Source organism: Apostichopus japonicus, chromosome 8 (assembly GCF_037975245.1).
Source record: "Apostichopus japonicus isolate 1M-3 chromosome 8, ASM3797524v1, whole genome shotgun sequence".
NCBI classification, from domain to species: domain Eukaryota; kingdom Metazoa; phylum Echinodermata; class Holothuroidea; order Aspidochirotida; family Stichopodidae; genus Apostichopus; species Apostichopus japonicus.
In genome coordinates, this window is record NC_092568.1 from 16,865,255 (window position 1) to 16,885,625 (window position 20,371).

The 20,371-nt window shown below is 37.5% G+C and overlaps 2 protein-coding genes across 5 annotated transcripts in view; one reads left to right on the plus strand and one right to left on the minus strand.

Moving 5' to 3' along the window:
• Window positions 1–20,371, minus strand: part of LOC139970759 (tRNA (adenine(58)-N(1))-methyltransferase non-catalytic subunit TRM6-like) — a 244,428-nt gene that overhangs the window by 179,358 nt on the left and 44,699 nt on the right. The gene's annotated exons all lie outside the window — the stretch shown is intronic.
• LOC139970760 (uncharacterized) overlaps window positions 2,367–20,371 on the plus strand; it is a 79,935-nt gene continuing 61,930 nt past the window's right edge. The window contains exons 1-2 of one of the 4 annotated variants that reach the window (XM_071976729.1): window positions 2,367–2,443; window positions 11,630–11,709. Coding sequence is in view for 1 of the 4 variants with exons in the window: in XM_071976723.1 (XP_071832824.1) it covers window positions 18,885–19,204 (320 nt within the window). In the remaining 3 variants the exon portion in view is untranslated. Of the gene's footprint in view, window positions 2,444–2,870; window positions 3,045–11,629; window positions 11,710–14,251; window positions 14,407–18,386; window positions 19,205–20,371 lie in introns of those variants that run through there. The other 3 variants (XM_071976727.1, XM_071976731.1, XM_071976723.1) reach the window with 3 other exon arrangements.

The window sequence follows — 20,371 nt, forward strand, 5'->3', positions numbered from 1 at the left end:
AAATTGTGTTCCGCTACTTTAGGAAACTGATCACATTATCATGATGTGACGATCGTGAACGAGAGCTCTTCAAACGCTCTACTTTACTATTATAATTTATCCGTGAAATGTGATACATTTGGAATGTAGCTGCCAGTGTTCTCTGTACTTGACATTTCCATTACTATTTATTCTACAATAATACAAAACGACACACACTGAAGGGATGAACGTGGGTCACTCGGTGGCTGTGGAGGGCGGGCGGAGTATGTGTGTGTGTGTGTGGGGGGGGGGGGTTATTGTAGTCACCAGTATGAACTATTTCATGAAAAGTGACAGAACTTTTTATTCTTTGCCGAAGGCAAAAGGAATCTATGAGATGGTGATATGGTGTGTGTGGGTGTTTGTGTGTGTGTAAGTTGCCGCACTCGTATACAGGAATAATAGAACAAAAATGAAGAAAAGGCAAACAAAATCGTTCTCTCTGCTCCTCCCATACGTCTACATTTCCCGGATTTGGGGTAATTTAAGGCTCACAAAATGCGACAGCGTCCGAGGGCAATACGTTCTCCCCGGCATCCCCGGTCTCCCAATCAATCAATGTATAGTTATAATTATAAATGAATTCCGCTATACTAGTCTCGAAACGTTGGCTCGGCAAGTCAATGAAATCGGTCTCAAAAAAGCTAATCGGTCTCCAACAATGCATTATACACCCTTGAAATATGGTGCATTATATCCTGCTGGTAAAGTAGACCAAATCTTGGATAAATTTCAAACTTGGTATATCTAACTGCAATAAAGCACGCGAACCCTATCGACATTTGGAGGTCAAGGGTCATTTCAGGTCAACAGAAGTCAAAGTCTGAAAACGATAATTTCATACTTATCGATCTCCCTTAGAAAGTTTCAGAAACCTATTGATATTGGTAGGTTCAAACTTAAAGTCTTTTTGAGGTCAAAGTATGAAAATCCTGTAGCCTAAACACGATTACTGCAAAAGTATACTGCTTGGATGAACTTCTTACATTGTATGTAGATCCACCTTGAGTGTATGAATCCTAGTGCTTTCATCAGTGGCGTCACCAGACATTAGGAAGTGTGGGACAGAATGCGTGCCATGGAAGCTGGTGCTAGCACGGAGCCATGTTGGGGAGATGCCAAGTGGCCGGCCATAGGGCCCCCGGTGCGGGTCAAAGGGTAAACATGGATAATCTCTATATAATCCCCTTTTTATAATTCAGCAATATAACTTTGATTAGAAGGGGGATAATTATAACGCATGAACAAGGATATCCGTATATTGGTGTCCTGCAGGTTTGTGGCACAGTATATATATATGTTAACTGGCTAGATGCTGTGTAACAATATACCACGACATAAAATTCACAAGTGTTTAGGATGCTAATAACAGGTTAAAAAGGCTTTTATTTAACAGAACAACCTATATCGTGGCATCGACATTTAAGTGAACGACAACAAGGTCGGATACTTGGACTTCATCTTGGTCACTCCAAAATATGCGTCGACGAAGAGATGTCATTTGTTGTGTGATGCTGTAACACATTTGGCATAATTGCAGTTACGGAGTGATTTAGTATTATTTTGTTTATGGAGGATTTGTTTTATATTTTATATGTTTGTCCAATAAGAGTCATTTATAGGCTACATAATACACACAATCGGCCTTATTATTGATTTTCAACTTTTGGTGTTGGGAGTGATGTCATATGCCGGAGAGTAGGTTTGTTATCTCGAAAACCGGAATAGCTCAAGAAACATTACGGTACTAAAGTGCCCTTCCTTGTCGAATTATCGAATATTTTCGTACAATGCAGTTAGTATTTATCATTACCTTTTACTTCTTTTGATAGTTTTTCTTTTGAGGTGCCGTGGGCCACGGTAGGGAGTTGCGGGGGTAAAGGCATCGGGTCACATGCGAGCTCGATGAAAGTAGAAAAAAAAGGGTGAATTTAGTGTTCTGGTATCCCATGTCCTGGCCAATGGAAGAAGATAAGTAACATATTATATTTATGAAATAATGTAATAAGTTAGAAACAATATCGATGCTGTATTTTACGATTTAATATTGGCGGTCTGACTGTTTTCATTATTTAACTACAACTACAGGATATCATGGAGTATCATACTAGATATGTGGTTATATGACTGGGTACATGTTAAGTGCTTCATCGTTGGCTACCTTGTGTTCTCTTATGCCTTTGGGACTCATCGAAGGAAAAGTGAAAGTATTATGTTATTACTATCGGGAAACCATCACCATTTAGTTCGAGGTACTTGCATTCCGAGTTATTGCCTACTGGGTCTTCTAACCTTTACTTCCTGTTTTTATACGATTAGAAGGGAAAGCAATCAAGAATTGTTATGCTATGTAGTGATCGATTTGCTGTAAGCATTCCATCTTCTACTTCCTTGTGAAACGGTGGAAGATCAAAGAGCTCAGGTAAAATTTAAGCAAATACAAATCTTTCTCAAGTTTTAAGGCGTGGCCGGAGTTCGGGCACGCTTGCATGTAAACTTAAAACGTGTACTAGTCTATTTTCATACAAAGTTAGGATCAGACTTTCTCGTATATTTTATGAGCATGGTTGATTCCTGGCTTCTAGTTATCGAAAATATCAAAGAAATTGTTGCGTGAAATGGTTGCGTGTCACTTTAGTACTTTTGATAGTTTTCGAAAGCCAAAATAATTCTTGCAGAATATGCTATATTCGTTTTTGTCCCTCATCAACTTAGTTTCGCGGACACTGCAATTTTCGAATAAGTGAAGTTTCGGCTCCTCACAAGTAGGTGGCGGAATACATATTTAGTGTCTGCGTCGCCTGGTGATTTACATCTCAGGCGTGTGTGTTGTTCATTATTAGTACCAGTACAGTACTACGATAAATAAGCGCGGAAGTGGTACAAGCTAGGGTGACACACCAAGAAGTGCACTTTACACAGCGATTCCTCTCGAGGTAAACAAATCCTTCGAAACCCTTGTTGGTCGAATACTCCTTCGCTTGAATGGAATAAGCGTGTAGAGGATTTTCAAAATTTATATGGTAATTGACAAGAAATTTATCCTCTGACAAGTTTGTTATTGTGTTGCCCACGATCTCGGATATTTATTTGTAGCCTGAATTTTAAATAACTTAACCTGTCCCTACATCGTACCCGTTACAGTAGTCATTCAAACTGTGTTACATTACAATATATTTTAACGTTAGGCCAACAAATAATAGTACTCAACATTAACCTTAGCCTACAAAGTAAGAATGAAAACAACTTGATCCCTCATTTAACTTTGGAACATAAACCATGACATCTTCTTTGGTAATATGTTTCCATGCAGTAGAGAACTTCATACTATCGAAGGAGAAATAGAGTAGCCTAACTAAACAAGCCTAGGCCCCTAATTTGAAGCAGTTTGTGTGTTTGGTGTAATTTAAAAAAGGTACTGCAATTGACCAAGCCAAGATACACTCCACCCTTGCTTCACCAAATGAGAAATTAGGCTAAGGCTAATTTACAGTTAATTGTAACATACAAATTGGAATATTAATGTTTGCCTCTACTTTCAAATTTTTACTTCAGTACTAGTTACTACTTCTAAATCTAATTAAACTTTCTCAGATTAATTTTGAACTTCATATTTATGGGATTATAGCTTGAAGTAGCATGAAAGTTTTCGTCAAAATCAACCCCAAAAGCTGCTTTTAAAATGAATTTTGTTATTGACTAGATATTCCATGGCTTTCATCCCTTGGCTGAAGGCTTTGGACTGTACATACAACGTTGGCATTGTGTGTAAACATACATGAATGTACTAAAATACTAGTATCCATGGCTACTCTCCCACTAATGGGAGTAAAGCATTGGCCTAGTCACAGCAACTTTGAGTCAGTGCTATAGGCCTATCACTTCATCCTTCTGCTGAGGATACTAGGCACAGGATCTAGTTCAATACATCTAAGCCTAATGATAGCTATGATACTAAAAATATATTTCATTTACATAATAGGCCACATCTTTTACATTTGGGTTAATCTGTCTGTAAGAGGTTAGGACATTTCTACATTTTGTATTTCTAATTTACCAGATCAGGTAACAGAATTTATGCTGAAAGTGGAACTAAAAAATTTAAACATGATATGATAGTTATATGGTTTGGACTACAAAATGGAAATAACACATTTTAAATTTGGCTGAATTTTGCGGACTTTCTTGTCGACAGTCCATGCAAAACAGATCAGGAGACTGTAGGTAGCCTCCTCTGCTTTTCTGACTTTGAGCAAATGTTGTGTGTTGGATTGAGAAAATTTTGCCAGGTTCCAATTTAAATATAAAATGGCTGCAATATCTGAAAAGTGCTTTCTGTGGGCTCACTGATCAATACATAAGTTGGTGCATTAACATGAAATATTTACAGAACTTTGAAAAGAAATTTTAAATATTATTGTCACAGTTTTAGACAAGAACAGGTTGTGTCGAGATGATTTATGTAAGAGTCTTTCATTCCTCTGTTATAGATCTGTCTCTAAATCAACAGTGCTATGTACTTTTACATTTTTTGACTAAAGGATTTCATTCCTTGGTTTCATTATAAGTTGGCATTTATAGTACCTACCAGTAATTGATATCTGATTGGCAAAGATTTTGCTACACAATTTTGCTGAGTAGTGTTGAGATTTTAACATTGTCAACAGGTGTGTATTGACCTGAGAAGTGCTTGCTAGTTTACAGTTGTTATCTTGTGTTGCTATGTAGTTATGTGTTTGTTTATCTATCATCTGTGTGTCAATACAGTCATGCCAACAAGAAGTCAAAGGGTAGCAATGTAATTATATAACCATTTTTAAACTGACACAATTTGCAGTTGTAACTTTTCAATGGTTGATCATGTTGTTGGAGGTTTACTCCATTTTGTGGAGAATGTTTTCACAAGCATTTGCCGAGTGAACTAGTCGTTCAGAGGTCATGGAAGGTCATTTGGTGAGGACAATGTAAAATGCTTAAACTGCTAACTGCTGGTTGTTAGTTGGTATAACTTTGAGGTTTTGTATACATGTAGAACCAGTTTATTACACAGCACATTCTCCAAAAATTGCTAGAAATGCTCGGTGACAGTGCTGATTGGCTATTTAGTGTAAATGTGATTTCTGTAAATGTGAAAATGGTACCTTCATTTGTGTAACTTGGAAAAAGGTTAATCATCTGCAACAATAGTCTATAATCATTAATGATACATGCTCTATCAAATTAAATATATTTACCTGAACCATTAAATATTACCTGTTAAAACTTTGTAGGGCAATATTGAATATGTTTAAAATGAAATGTGTTTGCTGAGAGAAAGAATAAGTAGGAAGTCTTCCTGTTTGCAAATTGGTCAAGTTTATAAGTAATAAAACAGATTGAGATCTACATTATGTTTGTAATAGGGCCAGGCTCCTCTGCTTGCAAAGCCAAAAAATGATGCTTTGGCAATTGAAGGATAAGTACCTAAAAACATTATACCTTTTACTTTGGTCTAACAGAATTACTGCAGGAACATCTCTAAATTTGTGGGAAGCAAAATTTTTGCGATTGAATCAAATCAAATCAAAGGTGGATGTTTTATCCAGGGAGAAATCCAGTTTCTCATCTCAAAGAAAACAAAACAAAGAAACCCATATTGTTTTCCAACCTTCAATGGGATAGCCACCCGACAAACAGTAAAGTTAATAACCAGGTGGCAACTTTGGATTTCTGTATACAGCTGTATCTGTGGCTGCTTTCAAGCCAATATTATAATATCTCGATAATAACGAGTAAGCACATTTATCTGTTACTTTACATTGACATACATGTATCAAATTTTGTGCAAACATGTCATGATTTGGTTAAAATGTGACAAAGTTCTAACCCAGGGCAGCATACAACATTAAGAATGACCTATAAATGCTTGCTGTAAATTAAAACATGAAGAAGACTGCCCATTATTTGACTTTTTAGCATAGTTGTTGGCAATACCAATGACCTTTAAGAGGTAAACCCACTTAGAACCGGTGCAATACCTACCAGTAGAAGTGCTTTATAAATAAAGTCTTCTGGTTGCCCTCTTACATTACGGTTTTGTGACACTCCGGTGAAACAGACACCGAAGAACTAGGAAATCCACATGCGGTGATCTCAAATAGATCTGACTGTGTTATCGCTGTAGCTATAAAATTCCAATCAAGCTATCATTCATTCATTGATGCTCACTTTACTGTCATATATTTCCTACAGTGGGTTTGGCTGGTCGTAGGCTGCAGCCTTCCTGCTGGGCTAATCATCATTTCGCACAGATGGGTTATCACTACATTTCACTCAGATGTTCAGATCTATTAGTGTTAAAATTATAGTCGTACAGCAACGATGTCATTTGATGCAACTGTTAGTTAAAGTATAAAATAATAAATGTTAACTTATATCTTGGAAGATGATGAGAATTATAGACTCTTAGTTTATTTTGTCTACAATACTATGTTGAAACTGTTAACATCAAAGGATTCGGAAATATTGCTGTATAACTATTTACTCCGGTTGTTTGGTTTCAGTTGGAGATAACACACTACAAATTTTCAAGATATTAGGTGATTTTAATTGACCAAACATATATGGTTAAAGTTGGGTGACCAATAGGAAGGGTAATAGCCCAGCTTTATAGTCAAATTAGCTGTATTATGTGGGCATGCATATGTTCTTACCATCCAAATTATTCCCAGACAAGGCGACGGGTTATAATCTTACCACAATTTAATGACTCAATGAGGAAACCATTTTGTACAGTAGGTGGCTATAATTTGCTTTGTTACTTTTCAATGGGGGTGACCACTTTTTTATTATAATTTCTAGCTTATTTGAGGACAATACTGATTGTACTGTTGGTCTTTGTTGTATATGTGTACGATTGATTAAAAATAAGCTTTAAAATGTGTCTATCAACCGGTATTCTATATTTGTACTTGCCAATGTAACAATCCCCCAGTAGAAAACAGTCAGTCCAGCAAACATAACACACAAGATTGAATATAGTGTAGTCAAGACCCCCCACCTGGAATGTTACTTTCACATTGCATTAAGAGGCACTAACTTTGAAGCAGTTAAATGAAATCATCTGTAATAATGCCTGAGCAGTAAAAGTTTTCTGGTATGTGTGCCATGCATTGACTTACAGTATGGTGGAATCCAGGGCCTCTGAGCAGGGACGGTTAAAGCAAATAACCCAAAGAAGTACTATTAGTTGTAGTTTCAAGTTAAGGTCATGCTTTAACAACCAATTTTTCTTTGCATGACTAACTAATATTAGTCTGTTTTTTTAAAATTTTTTTATTGCGGGTATGTGTAACTTCTGTTTATTTGATAATGCAAAATGAAACGAACCTGGATAACACTAACAAGGAAGGAAATGTCATCCAGAGATATTGAAAATTTATACATTACAGGGAAATGTTTTCCTTCAAATAAGATTAAAATAGAACTTGTATCAGGTTAGCTGGGGTCATGTGCACAACTTTTGCAGTTTTGTTTACATGCTTTCTCCCCAAAAAGTAAACAATAGCCAAGTCAAACTATAAGTGATATTTATTTCCTGTTTACAAATTTTGACAAATGTGTCTCCCCATAGAGAAGTTTGGTCATTCGTAAGCCCAAGTAAAATTTTGAGGGGCTTGTGCAGATGTGGATCCAGTAGATATCCAAATATGTATCATTTTTGATCATAAAGCTGTAAGTTGTATTTCGATATTTATTTACATTTAGTACTTTGACATGTAAACAACTTGGCGGCATTAAGACTGATTACAAACGGTGCATTGTATACTTCAAACTATATTTGCTCTGTGCATTAGACTACCTAAAGTACGGGGAGAGCATAGTGGGCTATGGCCACAAGGTTGAAACTAAGTGGTCCTTTACAGAAGATGTCTATAGTGGTTTAGTAGAATTAGGATAATCAGGGAGCTGCTACTCTAGAGTAGCAGCTCCCTGGGATAATGCTAAATCACCATGTACAGTAGTTTGCCTATGTCAGGAAGACCGATACAGGCTGGGATGAAAGGTTGAAAGTTAGTTGCCCTGTAAGCAATAACATCCAAATAGAGTATCACAGAGGATTGTAAAGACACTCAGTAGCCCTGTATACTAATAGCCAATGAAGTGGGGGAGGAGGGGGGGGGGGGGTAAGAGCAGATTGGGATGACATGGTTGACATTGAGTTTTCCTGTACAGTAATTGATTTCCTATATATGGAGAACATAGGGGGCTGTGATGGAAAGGTTGAAAGTTAATTGCCCTGTAAAATAACTGGCCAGTCAGAGAATTTACGGACTACTGCAAAGTTACTCAGTAGAAGTGTATACTAAGTAGCTGCCAAGGGGGTAGGGATTGAGGCAGTGGGATAAGAGAGTATTACAACGACTTGTTTAACAAGAAGGTTCCCTTTACAGTAATTAATTGCCTGTAAGGAGTGCTTTAGGGAACAGTCATGAAAAGGTTGAAAGTAAGTTGCATTTAAATAGTGACTGCCAACAAGAAGCACATAGAGTGATGTAAGGATCAACATTGCCTTGTACAGTAACTGACATTGGGATGATTATGTAGAGGGCTTCTAACAAAAGTTTCTAAAACTTAATAATGTATGGTAGTTAAGAGGAGAAAAATAACCTCAGCATTAGTAAGGGATAAGGATATCATGGATATATTCCATATGCTTTCCTTTTGTTATTCTTAACTCGTTATGGATATTGTAGTCTATTATAGTTTTGCAAGTAATGTTGCGGCTGAATTGACAATTTTTTTTAAAAGTAGCCAATAAATATTGTCTTTTACTATTTATCAGTAATGTTGACTTTCTCTTTGCAAATTTGAAAAGATGTGAAGGCAAAAGACTTTGCCAATACCCTATTACCCTGATCTAATTTTTATGTTTGAAACCCTATGAAAGATATCCAGATTTTTTCTGATTTTTCCAGGATCATATGTTTATTGTACCTTTAATATATTGAGCTCTTATTAGCTTCACAAATGGAAAGGGGATTTTCACCTTTGAGGTAGCAATGAGGTAAAAGTAGGACCATTCATTGCAAATGTTATTCTAACCCAAGGTCTTCCACGTTTGACTATGATAGGGGGTTATGCGACCTCGAGTAATGTGATGGAAGTTATTACTAATACTTAGTGTTACAGTGATCATTATTGGCAGTATTGGCTTACTTTATATTTGCAATGTTTGGGACATTGGGCAGTGTTTTTCCACAATTGTTGGTATCAGCAGATATTTGGATCTTAGTCGATATCGGATATCGATAAAACGCGATATGAGCCACATATATCTGAGTAACACTACTATGGCTGCTTTAAGAAGTACTACCATAACAGACAGAACTGGACATATCAGTCAGATATTAATTTCAGTTACGCACACAGATGAAGTTTATCCTCTCCACACTACTGTACATAGTTTCTCCATTAAAAACAACGACAGAAGTCCCTGTCTGTTATAAATGTCATTTGTCCTTCAATCTGTATATATAGGAATCCACCCTTTAGCTGCAGACTTTCACTTCTGTGTGTTTCTTAACTTCTTTTATGTTGAAGTACACTCACCTGAGCCCTTTTCTCTTAGACAGCTACTTACATTGTGCCAAATAATGCTGTCACATGGTTATAATCATTCCAAAGAGTATTTGACTTGATTAAGTTGCAGTTTTGCTGGTTTCAATTTTATTTGTAGCAAGCATCCATGCAAACTGGTGCATCTGCCCTTCTTTTTGGGGGGAAGTTTAATAATAAGTCAGATCTTCATTCTGCCTGTGGGGTCTGAGTGATAGGGAAAGAATGCTTTGTGTTGATGTTGAGAAATGTAAATATTTACTCTCCTAGTGGAGTTACATTCTTGCTTCAACACATCAAACTATGTTGACATATCTCAACGGGTTAAACTACTGTACTCAGTGTACTGGAGGTAGATTTGTGCTCTGTTCACATAGTCCAAAGTTATAGGGTCGTCAGTACTGCCTTAAATTTACAAACTTACCAAGAATTGCTCCTAGTGTGCAAAATTACTCCCCCAACCCCGACATTTTCTTTTCTTTGAACACTGTCTTTGCAAGTCATTGTGGAATGTTTAAGTACTTACAATAGACAGTATGATGTCTTAGGGCAAACCCCTTGAGGTTGGCAGTAAAATGCTTTATTGAAGTTTGAATATTAAGTTATCTGACTGTCCAGCAATACTGAGGGCCTAATTAGTGTGTATGCAAAGTATCATAATATCCATTTGGCTGATATGTTTCTCAATATCTAAGGTTTTTCGACTTGGAACTATCTGTGCCTATGATACGCATGTGAAGGGTGGTTGTGGCCCTGTACATGTGCTCCACATTGCTCTTCTGTCCAGATATGGTCACCAATGGTCAGACGTGAACCTTTCTCTTTAATTGCCATCTTTGGTGATTACAGCTATGCTACTTTTGTGTAGTTGACCATGAGTGTCAGTGAATACAAAGTACATACATTGTGTACCTGTGTTTTGTATACCATTGTAAAGCTAATAATCCAAATGTGTTGTTTTGATGAACCCTGATACTTGGTATAAACCTAATACTAATTACAATCTAGAACTACAGTGATAACGGTCAGTGCCTGTAAATGTCTAATTTTGGTTGGAGGTTAAAAGGTCAGCCAATGAAAAGGTATGGGTAACTTTAACTCACAGGTATCAAGCGTTCTTCTGCTCAGATGGCATGTCAAAAACTCCAAACTCTCTTAAAAATGGATGACAGAAAATTCAGATGTTTTATTTGAGAAGCACCACAGACTTGTCTAAATTTGAGAACACAAGGGGGATCAAAATCTTGTTTTCCTTCAGGGAGGTATAAAGCTGACCCGATACAAACATGTCCATATCGGAGAATGGGTGGTGGATCAATGTTGAATGAAGTTGAATTAGCATTTACGCAAATGCTGAAATGTCAAGATGATTGTTTTCAAATCAAGTTAACTAGTGTGTAGACTTCTGTGTATTTTCATACAGAAGTGATGAGGGGCCAATAAACCAGAGATCTTGTTTCAATTGATCCCTGAGCATTCATGCTTTGACCTTGATCGCACTCATGTGGTCAGGATTGTCCCCAAAAGGGTCTGCTCCTGAGTATGCAAGGGCTCAGGATACTATTACCATCACCCTTGCAGTAACAAACCCCCTTGTGTTATCAAATGTGAACAAAACTTCAGACAGCCCAGCTGATCTGTGGTTGGAACTTAACAACACTGCAGAGTTCATTGCAGTACAGAGGTACAAATACAATATATGTATTCAACTTTGCTTGCTCTTATGGTGTCACCAATTTACGTGACGACTTTCGTATCTACCTAACCTATGCAATCAGGGTACATTCAAGCACTCAGCTTGCATTAAAATGAAACTGAACAACCTCCTAGTAGTATCAAGGAGCCATTTATCAAGACGGCTTATCTGCTCCCCACCTCCCCCCCTCCCCCCTCCCCCCCCATTTTTTTGAGAATTGCTCTTATCTATTTTTGTTCACAGTTTGATATTAAGCATAAGGAATGATGTATTCAACCTTACATGTTATGTACTTGTTTTCTTTTTCTTTTTTAGGTATCTCTTTTTCCAAGCTTCATTTGAAAGACAGCCCTTGTGATCAGTGGATGTTGGTGTAAATAAAAGAAACCTTCCAGGTATTATAATATTAATTTATCACAATCCATTACATATAATTAAGGAAACTTAATGAGTGATGAGTTAGATGTTGTGCAATCACACACTGCCAGAGATTCCTTTTCAAGACTGCCAAACATTTGGCCTGTAACATCACATGATCAGTGTTGACCAATAATGATGAAGTATTTCGTTGTCCCATGTCTGTTCAGGATCAAATGATAAGGTAGAGCTTATTATGTTGAGACATTGGGCGAGGGATAGGATTGGGCGAAAAATAAACCATTCAAAAGTATTTGTCAGCTATGAAGGTTTAGAGCATTGAATTTACTGCATTCCTAGCGTATATACCTGTCTCCTCGCTACTGCTGCACTCTCCCCGTCTACCAAATGATGAATTCAGATCAAAGAAGAAGTGGGTTTTGATTTGGAGGAGGGGACAGGGTAAGTATCTTTGCTTGTAAACATAAAATCTGGTAAGTTTTTGGAACGTCGAAAACGTTAGGAGTCTGTGGACTAAGGATGTCTGTGATAAACAATGGTTAGTCTTTGCAAGGATAGGTTGTTGATTGTTTGTAGCTTATTCACTAGTACAGCTAAAGTTACAGAAACAGTGATTTACTGTACCTTGTGTAGAGGGAAATTTACCATCGCATCATCGACTGACGGTAAACGGTTTGATACGTTCACTTTTGTTAATGTCCCTACTGACCTCCATTTGGTGCCATAGATCTTTGCTGTGTCAAAGTTTGTTATATGATCAGATATCTCATTAACGGCTTTAACTATTCATTTTCAAGTTTTAAAAACTTTGTTTGCAAATCATCACATCAGGTTTGGTGATCTGTCGACTTGCTCAGCAATCACTAACTCAAAGAGTCGCTAGCTATATCTGTTTCTTTGTGTATGCACATGAGGGGGAGAGTGTTACATAGATCAGTCCTGTTCAACGTTCGAGCCATACTTCCTGAATGACGTAAGATCTTTTTCAGTCCTCGATAATCAAAGTCATCAAGACATTTGGAGCCACGAAAGGGTCGCTAAAGATGTAGGACCATCAGGTTGATAGTTTGATTTGTCCAGATTCTGTGACAAATATCCGGATACTCTCCTCTACTCAGCAAACCCCTATACTCTTCCCATCATCTGTCATCTTATTACTCAGTGGAAGGCTTTGCTAGGGTTGTATTTCATCCGAGAGATAGGATAGCAGACTTCCAAAATATTTAGCTATAAATTATCATTGGAGATTAAGAAATAAATACTGCTCTCCCGATGGAATGATATTGTATCGAGGATGTGGATGATGAGAGGCAGAAGGAGCCTGTATAAAGGCTCCTACTGGATAAGAATGTGACCCAAGAAAGAAGAGGAGAGATTGTCAAATATGTTGAGATGAAATACTGGCATCTTGCAAGTTCAAAGATAATTTGGTTTATCCACAGCTTGCAGTATGATCCATTTACTACTGTTTGTATCAGATCTTTAGTCAATTTCATGAGTAATAAATTGAGCATTGTTTAAAGTTACCTGACCCTCTTGCCTGGTAAAGAATTTTTAATCAGTCGTTCGTTTACTCTAGAGCTAGTGAAACTTAAGCCGTAATGGTGGATGGAACGTGTGCCGTTTCTAAAAAAATTATGTCAGGGTTTCCTCACTGACTTTGTATTAGCATTCACTGTATACATATATAAATAGCATTCACTGTATACATATATAAATATCTGAAGGGTTGTTACTCTAGTCATTTAAATTAGTCAGTTGATTAATACTGTATAGTAAGCCTACATGGTAGGTGAAAAGATAAAGTGCAGTTGTAGGGGGTGGACAGGTTAGTTTGGTCATACATAAATACCCTGTCAATTCAGTTGGTTTTAAATTCAGTTTACAATCTTGGTTGTTCCCTAACTCTAAATTTAAAAATTAAATTAACATTTTAGCAAGTGTTTTTCAAGGAACCTCAAGCTACAGTAATTCTCTCTCCAGTTCGTAATTGGTTATACCGTTAAACTCGAAGACCGTACAGTTTCCTGCGGGTAGAAACATTGGTTCTTAAAAGTAAGGAAACCTTTGATAAAAATATTTTCGAACAGAACTGATTGTTTGAAGTATCTGATGCTGTAATGAGACTATTAGTACGTACAAAATGTTCACTAAATACCTTTAAGACTATTTTCAATAATGCATCTGTCTATTTAATCTGCCAGTAAGACTCCCTCCGAAACCAACTTTCTTGGATCTTTCTACCAATGCGAACGGACGCCAAGTGCTGTAATTACCGCCTTAGTGACGTGTAAATTTACAGTTCAATTTCCACCCATTCGTTTGGCTAACTTAGTAGATCTAGCCACATTTGATATATTGTATTCAACTAAGTACTGTAACATATCCTCAATGGGGAAAATACCCTACCGAGATTTACTTCCATGAGGAGGAAGGAGTGGATTCTCGATGGGGTGGAAACAAATTTACGGATCAGTTCATGTTGCAGACTTTTGTAAACCTTTTACCCGCATTGGAGCTCTGCCCATACGTGAATCACTTGAATCCCACTTTAGTACTTCCTCTTCAGCGATGACACAGAAGCAAAGACACTAGTCAATGCGCCTCCCTCTTCTTTTAATTGAATGAACTGGATGTTAATGGCATTGTCATACAACCTGTCAATGATTTGACCTATGTATTCTTGCAGAAACAAAGCTCTCACAGCCGCAGAGGTAATAACTTTCATCATCATCATCATTATCGTCATCATTTTTTGTTTGTTTTTTGTTTGTGTACATCGTTATTTTAGCCAGCTAGAAACCTCAAGGTAAGTTAGTATGATATGTATTAGTAGAACATCATTGTGGTTAATCTGACATCCTGGTGACAGTGATGGCATGTATCATGTAGTTGAGCAGTATCAACAACCAAGCCCAAATTAGCACAAACTGAGTTACGTTTCGGTACCCTTGGTACTTTTGGTAGCTTACATAGAGTTTTCTTAAGGTACATGCATAGTAAGGAGCGCTACTGAAAACTGGCAATCGAAAAGTACTTGATGAAAGTCAGCCGTGGGCCATTTTACAGACGTACTGTAGATGGATAGCACTTGTGTTAGTATAGAACAGTAGCGTATTACAGTTGTGTACTACAGTTGTGTACTATGTACAATTTATGTCAACATTTTCAAGGTTAGGTTCGTACCAGTACCTAAGTTTACAACGCTATTTGGCTTTTTTCTGAGATCTACTCATACTTTTCATAACTCGGTCATTAGTGAAACGTTGTACTTGTCGAATCTAAAGCCGAAGTAATACTCTTCGCATTTTGGTGCATTAAAGCTTTAAATGCCTCTGAGAAAAGTAACTCCAAAGTTTTTCCCAGTTGAAAAAACCCATAAGGAGCCACTATAGCAACTTTTCTCACATGGATAGGGTAGGCACAAAACTTCATCTGAAATCCTTAAAATCCTATGAAGAAAGAACAGAACAGTAGAACATTTTGATCTGTTCAACAAGCAGTTTCTAGTACACCTGAATTTCATGCGAGTTGCTATGAAGATAATGTGCATGGAGATTCAGTTACCTCTCACAAACACCTTTCATTTAAAAGGATTGTCTGGTGGCCCAAAGAAGTTACCTTAAAAAGTAGTAAATAATTTTCCAAACATGTTGTCAAAGTATGAGGATGCTAATGTTGTGTTTGACAGAGAAACGATTTTTTAATCGTTATCGATAGACATTTCAAATATGATTTGAACAGTACAATACGTGACGTCAGCTCTGCCATAGCAGATTGCGTCATAACCCACCCTCCGCACAGTACCTATACGGTAATCACAACAAAAACAGCGTTTGTATACAGATAAATTTCTTCCTTAATTTCCGGTGAAATTTCTTAAAAATTAGATATGTTTTCAAAAACTCCTTAAGCCGCCATGTACTTGATCGTTGGTTCCGTGGTCTTTGTGTAACACAAGGTAAATTTTAACAGCAGACTCTGAGTTGTTCAGGCTATACATCGCGCTATCCAGCTCCAACGCGAAAAATGTTCGCATGTAGGCTATACTCAAACGTTGACAATCGGACAGTTCTGCGAAGCCTGAGCTTCTCAGTGCTACATTCTGCTCTGACAACGATTCGATCAATTTCTATAATAATTTCCGGTGAAATTTCTTATAAATTAGACATGATTTAAAAAACTCCTTAAGCCGCCATATATGTAGTAGATCGGTGGTTTCGTGGTCTTTGTGTAACACAAGATAAGTTTTAACAGCAGGCTCTTCGTTGTTTATACATCGCGGTATCCAGCTCCAGGGCGAAGAATGTTCGCGTGTATAGGATACTCTAACGTTTACAATCGGACAGTTCTGCGATGACATCGATTCCGCCAAGTTACATCTTTCGGTTTAACGAATACTTTACAAGTTTCCTTTTACTGTTAATTTGATCCGTGAATTTTATTTCAGCGATTTCGAAGAACAGTTAATGAACTGTGGTTTGAGTGTGAGTGTACTATGTGTAACGCTATACAAGTACACCAACTGAGCACCGTAGTATATACGTTCGCGAGTATGTACGTTATATATATGAGGCAATCCAATGGGCTTACACGTGAGTTTATTTGCTGCGGAATTGGGAGTGCTAACTTCAAGTCGCCTGTTTTGCCTATCTGCAAGCACTACGTCAATCACCATATTGAAGCGTTCGAACAAACGGTACTTTTGGTGAGAAACTGGTGAATTTGAAAACCAGATTTCTACAAGAAGAAAACGTCGAATGGCGACAATTTTTACATGGTTAGAAAGAGAAAAATAATAACTACAAGGACAATGTATCAAAATCTTCCACCAGACAATTCCTTAAATAGAATGAAGATGCCATGCAGACAGACCAATGTCTGTACATATATCTAGCACTCAATTTATTCTATGCAGATCTATAAGTTAGTTACTCTTTATTAATACATTTTTCTGACCCTAATATGTCTGAAAGAAGCTGCCAAAAACCAGTGTCAGTAAATACATATCTGGTTTGTATAAAATCAATATGGACCCTTCTATTGTATTTGTGTACTTTTGAAGGTGTTGGGTCTAAAGACCTTTAAAACAGAGAATTTATACCTCTCAGATATATGGAAAAGAGCAAAGAAGTTTATGGCTAGGATGGGATTCGAACCATTGACCTTTGGGTTTACAAGCCCAGCACTCTACTAACTGAGCTATCCAACCCTTAGATGGTGGTGATCCCTATCGAGCCATTTCTTTGCTAGGGGCGCCAGTCAGAAGCCACTGTACCTGCATACTGTGTAACCAGTGGTCATCAAGGCCCAGTTTCATTTGATACAACCCAGAAAGTGATAGTATATATAATTATATATGTAAATGAATAATGGAGGACTGAGCTTGTAATCCAGAGGTCACTGATTCGCATCCCCCTTCTAGCCATAAATTTCTTCGCTAACATTTTGTCTAAAATTACAGTTTGCCAATATTTATTACTTATATGTCAGATATATCACAGTTAGTAAAAGCTCTTGTGGAAAAATTTTGGATTTTGGACTGATGGGTTGTTACTGCTACAATTTTTAGGTTTTTAAGCTCTGGGCACCATGAATAAGGTTCCTTTCACCTCAGTTTTTGGAAAGTGGTTACACTCAAAAAGAATATGGTATGACTATGATTTATTCAAATTAGAGAATTATACATACAGGTGAATACAATGCAACAGAATTGTCATATCATACCATTTCATGGTTGATTTTTAAAGGGTTGCACAATCTTGTTTGACAGCAGAATCTGCTAAATATAGAAAAACATGTCAAAAATTCCAGCAAAAATTTTCTTAAAATGTTAGCACTGCCTATAACTAACTTGGCATCTGCCAGGTACTGATAATTCGGCTTACAGTTTTTTTTCTCTCTCTATGAAGTACGGACAACCGCAGTTTGACCCTGTAAATTGTGCAATTTGGTTTTGATTAGGCCAAAATAGCCATTTTCGTGAATAGTTTAGCCAGGTACCTAATCCTCAATTGTTTTCCAGGCTGCTGACGAGTGCCAGCTGTAATATCACTCACAGCAACAACGGTATTAGTGATGGAATGCTGGCCGATAATTTATCAAGTTACCAGTACTCTTTTGTATTCCACTTAAGTATCGTTACAGATAGTATATCTTCAGCATTTTTGCTCTCGAGTGACCAGTGGTGATCACACCATGACCATGACTAAGGGTGTGACCTTCCAATGACCTGCTTGCGGTTTCCATTGGAGACAAATTGGCTTCATACGCAATCCACTTTGGATATATATATCGTTGATACACTGTTACTCCAGTGAAGAAGTGTTACCGAAGTATAAAAGTTTCCAAGTCAGAAGGAAACAAAATACAAAACATGAATTACTCTCTGTCGACTTTCTTACAAGTCATAAATGTTTTGGTCTGAGTATTTGGCAAGTGATTGATTGAATGGAGTATTAGTCATATCACACCTGTTCTGAAGTGCTAGTTGTTTATACCTGGAAGCTTCAGAGGTTGCCATGGTTTCAAGTTTCTAGAGGAAGTCATAGGGTAATGTCATAACCATCTTACTTTGGGGTAGGTAATAGAAAGAGCAGGCATGTCAAATGTGAATGACATATAGAATCTGACTAGACATCCTTGGCATGCCTTTAAACATACATACATACATACATACAGTTTTATATGTATGTGTCTTTTTAGACTCAGATTAACTGATGATGTTAGACACTGTTTTGGAGATGTCACTGATCCATGACTCACTGCTGGGTCAAAGGTCACCAGGGGGAACTCATCCAGTATTTTATCATCTCTATCTGACATCCACTAAGTGATCGCTTCCTTGCTTCCATGTCCGCCCGCTCAGACCATCTCTTTCCTGAGGGAGTCCATGCATATTGAAAGTCTGTTCATTGAGTTACTTACCATTTTTTGCTATAGATAAATTTCACGTTGTAGAGGAAAGTCCTCACTTCATGATGTACCTTGAGATGTTGTTGTATGGGATGCCAACTTCCTTTTCGTATGACAGAGTAGTTTGTGTGTGTGCACAGTGAATACTTGGAACTTGTTCAGGAAAAAGAATGAAAACTTTCATTTTGCTTAATATATTGGGAAGGATCATCATAAGACTTAGTTCTGTTGGGAATTAACAGTTCTGGTGAGTGTCTGTGTTGATATTCAGAGAAGCATGTCTCAACAACGTTCACTGTCACAGACAAACCTCATGACCAACTTCCAGTACCCTCCACCTCATCAAGGAATCAGAGGGAGGTCGCCGTCTGTGAAGAGCCAGTCGTCAGTACGTAGCTCTAACGAAGACCGGGATCATGTTCAAACCCTCGGCCATAATGGGTCTGCTGGCTCATGGAGCAGAGGCCACTCGTATCAGGGTAAACACCAGCCTCCACCGGCTGTGAACCAACGCTCATTCCAGTCGAGGCGAAGTAAATCGGTCAGTCACATGGATATGTCACAATCTAGCCAAAGTCAACATCAGAATTATATCAGGTAAACCCGCCACTGTAATCCTCAAGGCGAGAAGTTGTCAAAGACCTTACTACCAGTTGTTAGGCTAGGTTAGAAGGTGTGCGTAGGTAATGGAGACTAGGTTAGTAGGTGTGCGTAGGTAACTTAGGAGACTAGGTTAGTAGGTGTGCGTAGGTAAAGGAGAATAGGTTAGTAGGTGTGCGTAGGTAAAGGAGACAGGTAAGTGTTATGAGTGGGGGAGAGAGGGGGAGGGAGTTTACGTAATTGACCATTAAACAAAACTCCTAGGGTTTTCCTGCAGTAATGGAACAACTAATGTAAGGTATTCTTTGTATTGTACTCTCTGTCATAATCTCGATCTGAATGTTTATAAAACTTTGCCTCAATGTCTCTTGAGAATGATAAATATGTAGTTAGCATCTGTGGGAGTTCCTATGATGAGGTATTCTACGGATGCAATCCATGAGTAGGACAACAGACTCTCACAGCTGAAAGCAAAGAGGACTCTCTTCTCTTGATAATTTTGCAACCCCTTTTAGAAAACTAATCGCAAGCAAAGTTTAGACCTTTGTTTTACAACGTAGAATACACGCAGCGACTTTGCAACCTGCTGTCTCTCCAACTACTGAGCGTATTTTAGCTTCTTTGTTTTTAAGATCATTTCAAGTTAACTATTTATAGGTCATAACAAATGCTTTGGAGTAGACATGCAGTTAAAGCTTGTGATTGGTTATTAGTAGCTCCATATAGTGAAAGTATAATCTGCGATCAATCAATTCCATGAAGCGACATTACTCCTCATCTTATACTGCAGGACAGAACTAAATTCTTACCAACATTCTTTAATCCTCATTTGAACAATACTGCATGTTCCATTTGAAATTTTCTTGTCTGATCTATTCCCCACCAATAAATGTCTTTAAACAAACTTGGCCCAAACTTATGCCATTTAATAACATGTTAGTTGTGATTTAAGAAGTTAAATTTTAAAGTTAAGAGATAAATTTTGGGTCTAAAATTACACAACAGTGTTTTATGGTACTTTGAGTGACCAGCAAGGGCATACCGTATCAGGTCGAGGAAACAGCCAGATGTCAATGTAACAGTAACAGGTGTTTGTCAGATGTGGCGTGCAAAATAACAGGAAGAGAAGATATTTACATTATTATTCAAGTAAAGTTATTGTAA